Consider the following 12,105-nt stretch of genomic DNA (forward strand, 5'->3'; position numbering starts at 1 on the left):
AGCCTTCTTTTCTGGGAGAGCAAGGGGTTAGAACTTCATTAAGTTTGGGTTTGCCAACGTGGGGCTTAGCATGAGTGACTCCATCTTGGGCCCAATCTGATGATGTTAAGATGAGTGTAGTATTACAGGGAAAGGCTTTGAGAGCTATTTGAAAGTGTGCTTATGTACTTTAGACCTTAGCCATGACAGTAAACATACTCAGAAATGTGCACGTTCAGAAGGAATTTCTCCCCTGGAGATAAAATCAAGAGTCAGCTCCTGGTTGTATTGAATTCTTGGCCCATCTGTTCTCATGGAATGTGAATCGTATAGTTGAGTTGGGTGTTTTTATTTTGTCCTGTAAACTGCTTTTCTGCTGTGGACACTGGCCAGGATCGAACAAGGAGGGGGAGGAGTATAGAACTCTGTCTTCCGAATGGGTTCAAGGGTAGAGGCTAATGGAGAGCCTGTAGGTGGGCTCCGCTCAGGCACCTGAAATCCCCAGGAAGGAAGAGGTTGGCGAGGGAGACATTCCCTTTACAGCAATAAGCCTGTGGAGGTTTATATGGGAAGGGTAGGCAACTGATGGCCTCCCCTAGTCATCCAGCCTCTCCTTCGCGCCTCTCTTCCCAGAGCTCCCCCCTTCCCCACGCTGTATCCCTGCAACACCTGTACCGGGCGACTGAGCAGTCACTGGTTATTCAAAGGTGGACGAGAAGCAAGAACAGAATACCAAAGACCCCATTCCTGTTCTGTCCCTCTAGGTCTAGCCCAGATGCTTCTTGCACCAAACCTAAGCCACCGTACATATGTGCAAGTTCAAATCAGCCCCAACCCGCAGAGGCTGTGTCAAGGGGTGTCCCTCCATGTCGTCCTCTACTGGCACTTACTCCCTAGTGTCCGTGCCTCCACGGCTGCTCTTGGTAGGAGCCCCAACTCTCGATCATCAATAAAACACTTTCTTACACACACACAGAACTTCAGGAAAGTCAAAAATAAGTTTGTGGGGATTTTGTGCAGTGATATGCAGCAGGATACAAGGAAACGAGCCATTGCCAATGGAAACTTGTTAAAAACTCAAGAAATGGCTCTCTTTCGTTACTCCCATGATCAAGGTATAAATTACCCTGTTTTTGTTTTTGTTTTTTCTCCCACAGGGAATTACTGGAATGCTGCTTCCTTCCCAAATCCATCATCCTACCTGCACTTCTCTACTTTCCAAGGGGAAACTAGTGCCGACATTTCTTTCTACTTCAAAACGTTAATCCCACGGGGAGTGTTTCTGGAAAATCTGGGCAACACGGATTTCATCAAACTCGAGCTGAAATGTAAGTACAAACTTTCTGTCAACTTGTCAGTAGCCTCTCTTGGTACTTCCGGCTGATCCTGACCCTGATTATGTGGTGTCATTGGCTCCAAACGTCAGTGGTCACCTTCATTCTGGCAGTGGTGCTGGAAGGTGGATACATGAACTGGAGATAGACCTAAGCACCCCGCCTCGGACTGCTCCCAAGGAAGCCGGTGCATTCAGACATTCCAACTCAATGCTATCCAAGGAAGAAGTTGAGAGAGTAAATTGCTCCCATAACATGGGGAAAGATTGCTTATTTAAAGTTTATATGTGTGTTTCCTTTCCAAGGATTCGGGGGTTAAGAGGAGACAGAGGATTGTGTAAAATGATCAGGAGTAAAACATAAGACCGTGGGAGGAGTAATACAAAGGAAAAGAGGGATCATAAAAATTAATGTCTGTATGAGTTAATGATGCAGCGTAAACACAGCATGGAGTTCTACGTAGAAACTTCCAAGTCTGTAGCTTTCCAGAAGAGGCCCCCAACCCACACACCCTCTAAAGGATTCCGTTCTGAATTTATTTAGCTAAGGGCGCAGAAACTAACATCGTCAGAGCAAGTAGCAGCTGCTTTCCGGCTCAGCTCAGCTTGCCTTGGGTCCCAAAGACACTTCCGAGGTCGTGTGGCTCAGGGAATGCCATCTGGGGAAGGTGGGGGTGCGCTGGGGGTGAGCAGGGCAGTTCTCATTATTCCAAAGCCATTTTATCCTCGGGGCAGAGGAGCAGCTTCCGGAATGTACAGTCCACACGCTCCCACGTGTGGTGAATATTTGCACGCGTCAGGCTCTCCTGGCTGTTCAGACCAAGAAAGAATCAGCATAGATGACAGAATGGGGACACAAGTCAAGGTCTCATCTCTCTCCCCCAAATCTTGGTGTCCCTTCCCTACATCAAAGTGTCTCCTTTCTCCCAGTCTCTGCCCTTTATGCATCATGATACCAAACCCATTTCCCAGAAATATCTGGTGGCAGGTTTTTCTCTTTTTGTATTTGCAATTATGCAATATGGTGTTTTAAAAAGGGAATCTCAGGCAGGTTTTTTTTTTTTTTTTTTCTGCTATAATCCCATGGGATTCTTTTGGTAAAATAGTGAACTGTGTTTAGCAGTCTTTGGAATTCATAGTCTTGGGTCGAAATCCAAGTCCTTGGGTAAATTGCTTCATCTCTTAGAATCCCAATTTCCCGATCTGTAAAATGGGGGTGGTGATTTGTGGGGCCATTACAATAATAGAATATGGATACTCATAAAGCATTTATTTCAGTATCTAGGAGGTATCATGATCATATCCCTGGGGATGCTCAGTATAGATGTAAAGGATAACTGAAAATATTCTAGCTCTAGAATTAAAAAGTAAATAGTCAGGGACATCTGGCTGGCTCAGCCAGTAGAGCCCGTGACTCTTAATCTCAGGGTTGTAGGTTCAGACCCCATGTTAGGTATAGAGATCACTTAAAAATAAAATCTTCAAAAACAAAAAAGTAATTGAAGAGCCATCCTCTCTTATGTGAATTATGGATTAGAGTTATTTTAAAAGGATTTTCATTTCCACAGTTAAAGTTAATTGATTCAAACTATTTTCCAACTTCTACGTCAGTTGGATTGTATTTTAGAAATACCTGATGGCAAAAAAGAAAACTGATGATCCATGTTTGAGTAGCGCTATATGCTTCTATAAAATTGCCTTGTCTTTGTTTTGTAAGCCTGTGCCTGGGTTGGAAAGCAGGCAAGCCAAGTATAGACAGAGCACGGGTTTCTACTTAGCACCTGCATGGTAGAATTTCAGTTATTTCTGATGATGAAACATCTTCAGAGATGCTCCAGGCTTTCCATCATGTGAAAACTCCATGCAGAGGGAGAATGATGGTCTTGTTTTGTCAGAGTGCTTCCCGCTGGTCAAGAAGGATGGGACATTCAGACCAGAGGCTGGCCTCCACTTGGAGTCTCCAGAGCTTCTGCCAATTCCTAAGGGCAGACGTGAGATCCCCCAGTGGCAGAGACATCAAATGCCCACCCTGCTAGAGCATCTCCTCTAGGTTCCTTGGAAAAAAGGACAGGCTTCTGTATTTGAGAAAAAATTTCTCAAAGCAAACAAGAAACAATGGTTTCCTAAAGAACATAGAGGAAAAATGGCCTGAGGAAGTCTTGCTGCTGCCCTGTTTCCTGCGTTACTCCAGACTCTTCTTTGGAGGAAGCAAGGGCCGTGGGTGGAGGTGACACACTCTATCCCCACCCGTCTCTCGCGCGTGCATGGCTGAGGTGCTCTGCACACCTCACTGATTTCCCCGCCAGGAAGCTCAGGAGAGATGGTTCCTGGAGTGAGATTTATAAAAAAAAACTGTCTCTGCTGCTTTTTCCCCCTTTACCTTGGTAGGTTTTCTGATCTCTTTCTGATAGGAATTCAGATTTTGTTTCTCTGCTTGTGTCCCCGAGGAATTTTGTCACAGTTCATGCCTACACAGTTCAAGGCTTCCAGAATAACATTTCTGTTAATTAACTACATCGTGCCCTCCTGTCAGGAGTAGAAGATTCTTGACTCTGGGAACAGTGAGTCAGTTACACTAAGTTAATGAGATATCATCAGCATCTTACTGTGCAAGGCAGAAAACACGTAAGATAAAATTAGATGGATGTTACTCATTAGCATACTCTACAGGTACAGTTTTAAGGCTATATTTCACTTAATGTCTGTATGTGTTCATTCATTCAGTGAGTGTTCATTGAGTGCCTACAATGTTCCAGATGCTGTGCGAGGTGCCGAGGGAACATAGTCAAAAAACATAGTCATGGCTCCCTTCCCTCAGAGAGAAATCAGAGTTCTTTTTGTTTGTTTTGGAAGGTAGACAAGTAAACCAGTAGGTACCATAATAATGAAAATAGCTCGGCTTTATTCAGGCTCACTGTGTCTCCAGCACTGTTGCATGGATTTTATGTAAATCATCTCACACCCTAACCAACCTTTGTCGTGGGCAATACCATGAACATCTCTGCCTTACAAATGAGGAAAATGAGGCACAGGGCAAGTAAGTGGCCAAGATCACCCAGTTAGGAAGTGGCAGGGCTGGGGCCTGACCCCAAACATTTCCCGTCTGTCCCAGAGTCATTGCCATTAACAACAGACCGCACCACCTCCCAGAACACACTGAGGAGGCTGCGAGCTCGAGCTCGGAGGAGGAGGACCGAAACTGACCAGAAGACAAGGAGCGCTTCCCAGGGAGTGTAACGCTTTAATTAAATTGTGATGCCTGAGCAGGAGCCAGTACAGTGAAGAAGGTGGGGAGAAGTGGAGATCGGGAAGGAAAACGTGGCAGGAGGGGCACACCAGTGGGTGAAGCGGTGGGGGACAGAAGCTAAGAACTCAGCAGGGAGTGGCTACAGCAGGGATCCCATGTGTTGGGGAGCAGAGAGCTGGGGACCGAGCACTCGATGTGCTGTGGGCTCGGGACAGATTTTGTTTGACCTGTCCCTGACAGTTACAGTGAGCAGCGGCAGAATGCGATCAGATTCGCATTCACCGGAGAGAAGATGGACAGACAGACAAGAAGCAATGGGAGGCCTATATTAAGACAGAGGCGGGGGAATGAAAGGGGGAGACAGCAACATAGGGGTAGAGATATCAGAGACCCTGAGGAGATAGAGTCCACTGATTTTACCAAATGGCTGTGAGGATGAAATAGAAAGGAAGGTTCTAGAATGAAACCAGTGTTTCTGGTTTTGACGACTGACCTGTACATCATATGACTGTACAGGTATAGGCTATGGTAACGTCTATCCCGAAGGACACGTCTAAAGGCAGGATTCATACGAGTCTGGATCCCAACAGAGAGGCCAGAGTCAGGAATACTAACAGTGCTGAGAGTCACCATCACTAAGAGAACCATCAGGAAATAAGTATCTGCTGCCGTCTGCATGAATGAGATGGCCCAGAACAAATGTATAGAGACAGGGAAGAAGATGTCCGAGAATGGGACCCACATTTAACGGATCGAAGGAAGCAAAACAGCTTGTAGCAGATGAGCAGAGAAGTAGGGAGACAGTGATATCCCAGGGATCAGATGAAGACAGGATTCCAAGAAGAACAAAGAAGGAGTGTTTGGTACTCCCGAACTGAGAGGTCACCAAAATAAGGACTTAAAGCATCTGTCAAGTTTAACATGTAGTGGTCACTGTCCAAAAGGAAGAGCCTGTGGAGTGAGTGGAGGTGGATACAGGGTTCCAGGGCCTGCGGGTTGGTTTGTTTCCGCAGCTGTTGTATGTGGTGGAGACCTGAGCTCCCATTATAGTGAGGAGGAGAATCTGGCAAATGAGAAGAGGTTGGGGGAATGAGAGAGGGGAACTGACTGGGGTGTGAGGCCCCGAGGAGGTGGAAATGAGTGCGATCCAGAATCCGCACTTCTGAAGGAGCCAAGAGAGACAGGTCAGAGTGAGGAGGCAATAAGCTATGAACGTGAGAGTCACTTTCCCAATCAGAAATGATTTCGTGTTTGTTGCTTTTTGTTTGCTTGTGTTTGTTAGTATTTTTAGAGATTGCAGAGGGATGTTTCCCTGAAAAGATTCACTACCACCATGGATAGATCCATGTAGTCTTTCAGAGTTACCCCTAGGGAACAACTTGACTTGTCTAGAACCCTTCTGTGGCTACGATAGTGATCATGACCATGGTCCCATCATTAGGCCACCATTTACGGAGCACCTGCCAGGGCAGAAGCATGGGTAGACCTCAGAGGATCTAAGATGAAGATGACGGAACCCAACATCTTCACAGGGAAGGAGACAGGCACATTCATAACAGTACGGATGCATGACTTCACCGAACCTTTCTTAAGTTCTGGGCAATGTTCTAACGCTTTTGTAGGTGGTAACAGTTCTAGGTTTTATTGCAAGTTTTAGCCACGTTTTGCAGAAGAGGGAACTGGGGCTACGCAGTCCCACAGCTGATTCCAGACAGTGTGCTTGTGATCATTGAAATACAATAAGTGAGTCACAATGATAGCCTTAAGGTGCTCTACCCTTCTAGAGGAGAGGTTAGGAGCCATTCCTGGGGATGAAGAGGAAGATGATGCCTGGTTTAGGTCAGGAAGAGCGGGCGGAGATGTTAGCTGGACCAAGGGGAAAGAATTCTAGGAGGAGAAGACAGTGCAAACAGAAGCATAAACCAAAGTGTCGGAATGGGGAGCGTGACAGGTGTGTGAGAACTACAAGCACTCGGCACTGTGAATGAGTATGACGTATGATACCAGCAGTGGAGATATTTTGGCCCCAGATCCGATTCTAAATATGTAACGGTCTAGGTATTACAGCCAATATTTATTGGCTCCCCCGTATGTGCCAAAGAGGACCTCAAGAAGAATAAGACTCAGCCCCATCCCAGAGGGGCACACTGTCCAGTGGGAGAGACTAGGATAGAAAACAATATTTGGGGCAAGATGAAATAAACATTAGAAGCACAAGTGATAGACAGTGGTGGCTCAGCTGCAGCAACAAGAAAAGGTCCTCTAGACATTGTATCATTTTAACTGAGCCTCAAAATGAATGAGAAAGAACATTTCGGGCTCAGAATGCCAAAGTCTTACCCCACACCAGGGAGGGGGGAAATGGAGCATCTAGTACCATTGCCTCTCCAGGGCCAGAGCACTGCCCGGCATACAACAGAGGCCATAGGAGTTTGCTGAGCAAATGAGATGAACAGAGGAGGTGCTAGTCTCTGTGGAGAACCATGGAAAATCTGAATGGAGAAGGGGATCTCCACGGAGGAAGGGCAAGGACACAGAATACACTGAAATGTGGAAGGGAAGATGATGGCTGGTGGAATTCTGGAGCTGGAGATCTCACAGGAAAGCAGCTGGCGTGGTAAGAAAGTCTGAGATGCATAATCTGGCCCTGCAAGGGGGATTGTAGGTGGTGTGGAAGGGCTGTGGAGAAAGTCAGGGCATGACGAAGAGGCCAGAGGGTTGGCAGGTCACGCACATCACCGCTGGAGCCTCGACTGGTGATGGCAGTGGGTGGAGTAGGCGCGGAGCCTGTGAGCCGAATGTTCCGGTCCTCGGAGCCAAACGATGACAACAGGAAGCATGGGAAGAGTAAGCGTGTGTGACAGGGGACGCGTTGCTGAACGAAGACTCTGGTGCCATAGAACATTGGAGAAGCACTGAGGAGCGAAGAATAAGCCTAGTTGCCCCCTCGCCCTGCCTACCGCCTGACGTCACTGGGAGAAGGGGCTGCGGTGCTGATGGTACAGTAGGTTCCCCGAAGGTGGGCTGCAGTCAGGACGCTGTTGGCACTGTCTGATGATAAACAGTGACCATGGAGGCATTTTTTCTTTTCTTTTCTTTTCTTTGTAATTGACAGATGATTGACATATAACATTGTATTAGCTGCAGGTGTACAACACAATGATTCAGTATTTTTATATATTACAAAATGATCACCACTGTAAGCCTAGTTAACATCCATCGCCTTTGATAGTTACACATTAAGTTTTTATTTTTGCTTAACAATTTAAAAGAGATTTCAGAGGAAACAGTGGGGGGGAAATGTTTTCATTTTGGACACAGTGGAAAATTTTTGAAGGACATGTTCACTGACCAGGAAAATTTCAGGAAAAGCAACAGAAACTGCTGTAATATGTTAGCATAAGCTCCTGTGTTCACCAAGTTTGAGCTTTTTCAGATATCAGGATGAGCTGGAGAAAATATTTGCATTTCGCAGGAATATCTCCACAAAAATGTGGAGGCAGCAGTCTAATGTCCTGCTAATCTTAGGAAAAAGTATTAAGGGAAAACTTTCATTTTCCAAGATGCAGCCTTCTGCAATACACATGCTCGAGGAAGTCAGAGAGAAAATATTCTGCAATACAGAGAAATTGATGAATCAGAAGAAATAAACTAACGGCAATTTATCTTCCACTATTTCAGAATTGGAACAACTTTTATATTAAAGAACTTCACTAATATAAACATGAAAAATGTCTGACCCCACTTAGCTGGACTGTTTTGCCATAGGGATGCTATTTAGGGTTTTTTTTTTCTTTTATAGATATGGTGAGTTATTATTAATACAAAGCAGATGTTAGCTCCTAATTAATTTATATTAATTTTCTTTTAATTATCTAAACCAACCTGGATTATCCACATAGATTTAGGAAGAATTTTAGTGGTTCTACTACTTTGCAAGTGTAGCTATGAGTTCAGTCTCTATGAAAGGTTTGGAATCTTAAGAATGATTCTGACTTGGTCATTAAAATACATAAGGAAAAAAAAACCTAAGGGAAAAAAATAAATCAAAAAAAATTTAAAAGCCTGAACATTATTGTGATTCTTTAATTTAAAAAATTCTCTATCTTTTGATGTAGTTTTTTTATTTCTATTATAGACCCCCCCAAAAAAGTTCAGAGATGCAATTTTAAAGAGGAAATTTGTGCTACATTAAAGCTATGTAATGTATTAGCTGTTTGCATTTTAAGTATTAAAAGATAGACAAATAGTAAATAACAAAGATGACATTTACTCAGATTTCTTTGCCATTCTCCCTGAGGGGAGAGTCCTTTGAATTCCTAGAGTTATAAGGGTAGACTGTAGAGGGGTATGTCCTCCTGATATGAAAAACTATCCATCACCTTGGTGTTATGGGTCATATCCAAAGAGATAGCTTGTCCCTCCGCTGGGACTCCACTTCTGCTCTGAAAATCAGGTGGAATCCAGAACACAGGCTCTGGTGGGCCTCCCTGTGGGCTCCTGTGCCCTTAGAATCTCCACTGTAGCCAGCCCATTTACGTAGTCAAAGTAAAGGCATTTTAGGACAATAAAAAGTAAGTAGATGTTAAGAGACGGGATTCCCTCACAGACATTACGTTGTATGTACGTTACAACATCTACTGATATCTTTTACGTGATATTCAAAAATAGGCCACAGTAATCCACAGAGATAGAAGTCAGAACAGTAGCTATCTCTGGGGGTTAGGAATGTAGACTCGAAGGGGGTTCAAAGGAGCCTTCTGCAGTAGTGGAAATGTTCCATATCTTGATCCAAGGAGTGATCATATATGTCAAAATTTACTCAACTGAACACTTAACATTTGCACATTCTACTGTCTATAAATATACAGTAATGGAAAAAGAAAAACCCTGCTGTGAGAAAATCTGGAATGATTGAATGACAAAAAGAAGTTAATGAAATGATTTTTCAACAAGAGAAATCAAGACTGGGATTTCAGGCTGAGCGACCCAAGACCACTTGCTTTACCTCCCCAGATGTCATCACGTTCCCTTGGAAAATAAGAAAGGCAAGCCGGACCATCTTTAAGGGCTCTTCTAGCATCAACAATTCTATAAACCTCCCGGAAGCCATCAGCATCACCTGTGGCTTGCACCTCCCATTCTAAGTGAACTCATAAGGAAGCATTGTCTTCACTTTCCATGCCATGGTTCTCAGTTCTCCTAAAGATGATGGGAGGACAGTTATATGAGAACAAATGATACCTGCTTCAAATAGATGCAGCCTCTGCACATGCTTCAACTAAATGTAATTAGGAGATTTCCCAAAATCAGGGAGCCCTACTTGTAAATTCTAATTAAGGATCCATCAGAATCACCCAAGGTACCTCAAGCTCAATATGTCAAAATGAAAATCCATCATCTTCACCCAAAAGCCCTCTCCTGTGCCCCCCATCTTAATTAATGCCATCACCACTTTCTTCATGATCCAGGTTAGAAAGATTGAAGTCATATTTAATATTTCACTGATGTCCCCATACTAGGTAGACTGTTTATCTTGACAGAGCCTCTATTTTTAATATAAAGCAATGTTATTCTGATGTTCCTGATGGTATGTCATCATACCAGAACAGTCCCAGAGAAAGCATCAATTCCAACTAGTTGCAAAAAGATGAACGAAACAAAAATGCAAAGATAATCAAATCTTTTCAAACTTCTCTCTTTATCCCCCATGACGGCTCCTTTAGCTACAATGCCTTGGATTCTTGATTCAGAGGGCCTTATCATTTTTCTCCCTCTCTTCTTTCCCTCCCTCCTGACATCTGCCCTCCCCAGTGAGGACAGATTTCTACAGATCTGTCCTGTCATTCCTTTTCTTACACACCATGATGGTTTGTCAATGCATTACAATGCAGAGTTCAAGTACTTCAGCTTGACAAATGATTCCAGACTTTAAGCTAATTTTTTAGTCTTCTTTACATAGCAACTCTGCCCCTCACCCACCAGTGTCACAAGCTTTGTTTTAGGCTCCCCCCTCCCATCTACTGACATTCTCTGGTCTCCACCCAAACTTCCTTATAACCTGCTGCCTGTTCTGGAATGGTCTCTCGCCACGTCCCCCTGTTGAAATCCTGCCCACACAAATAATTTTTTTTTTTACCACATCTTGATTTAAGATATAAAATATACATTTCATAGAAGTCTTTCATTTTTTCTAAAAATACTGAAATTTCTACAAGACAATTCTATGCATTGCCTGGAAAATTACATAGACATCCTCATTAAGGAGCATCTTTATATACTGTTTGTCTGCATAGAGTATATGGTGGGTGTCATACTGTAGAAGAATGCTACAGTTTCATTGAGATATTTTTGTTGATAGAATGTTTTTTCTATCTCACTTTCTCTAATTCCAATGTGTCCTGTACTATTTAAGGTGTGTGGTAGGACAAAAAATCTTTTCTTTCAAAAAGATGGCATGTGAAAGTGTTGAAAAAGACCAGCTACTGGAATCAGCCTGCAATCAGCCTGCCTCTGGCCAGCCAGAGGACAGCAGGCATTTAAGAGAAGAGATGAAAGAGGCTTGAATTCATGCACTCGAGTGGGAGGCACCGATGGGAGGAAGAGTGTACTATTATGACTCAGTAATAAACACCAGGATTAGTGAGAAAAGTAGAAATCTCTATGTGGAGTTAACATAAGATTAGAGACCTTACTTCTGCCATTTTAGAAGAGAACAGTATCTGTACAGGCTCTCTATTTTCATGGAAACAAATGTCTCAAGGAGAAAAGGTTGGTGCCATTGCCAGTTAATACATGTTACTAATGCTGGTGAATTGATTCAACGAAGGATGACACTTGGGACCAATTAATTCAAAGCTGGTTAAAAGAAGAAGAAGATACAATAAATCAGGCAGCAGAGCTTCATTTAAACATAGTGAGTGACTGGGGAAAATTACTTGAAATAGCTCAAAACCAGACATATCTCAAAGGGCCAAAGACGATGGTAAGCATAACAATGCTATGGTTTTGCAAGTCATCAGACAAACACCTAAAGTAAAACCAGGTGAAAGAGGACCGGCCAGCTAGATGTCAACTGGAGAACAGTTTTTTACAAATGAAGATTTCGGGGAGTTCTCTTCTTAAAGACACATTCAGCTCAAATTACAAGATAACGTTTCATAGCGATCAAGATAGGAACTTGGAGGAGACTGAGAGAAACATAAAGGCTTCCATGAATTCTCATACAGGATGAGGGTCAGAGCTGAAATATACTGTTCTTTTTTTTTTTTTTTTTTTTGGAAATATACTATTCTTACGCACTTGAGGAAAAAAGACTTGTTTCTAACTCTATAATATTTATATTTTACTTTTTCCCCATGTCTTAGTTTAGGTCACTCCTGACTTACACAAGATCATGGTATGGGAGTTCCTGAGTCGGCTGTTCGGAACCTCAGAATACACTTTCTTATAGAGATAGTCTTGTAAATGGCCCTCGTATTCCATGGCTAACCGTAAAGTCTTTAGTGGTTTGTTTGTTTTCTTAGTGTGACTGAAAAGTGAAAAG

The 12,105-nt window shown here is 43.4% G+C and overlaps 1 protein-coding gene across 1 annotated transcript in view; it reads left to right on the plus strand.

Moving 5' to 3' along the window:
• Nucleotides 1–12,105, plus strand: part of CNTNAP2 (contactin associated protein 2) — a 1,133,692-nt gene that overhangs the window by 902,399 nt on the left and 219,188 nt on the right. Inside the window, exon 14 of the mRNA XM_045087941.1 lies at nucleotides 1,137–1,307. Coding sequence (XP_044943876.1) covers nucleotides 1,137–1,307 — 171 coding nt within the window. The remainder of the gene's footprint in view (nucleotides 1–1,136; nucleotides 1,308–12,105) is intronic.

The sequence above is a fragment of the Mustela putorius genome, unplaced genomic scaffold, assembly GCF_011764305.1.
Source record: "Mustela putorius furo isolate JIRA1106 unplaced genomic scaffold, ASM1176430v1.1 tig00001680_pilon_pilon_pilon, whole genome shotgun sequence".
Lineage (NCBI taxonomy): Eukaryota > Metazoa > Chordata > Mammalia > Carnivora > Mustelidae > Mustela > Mustela putorius.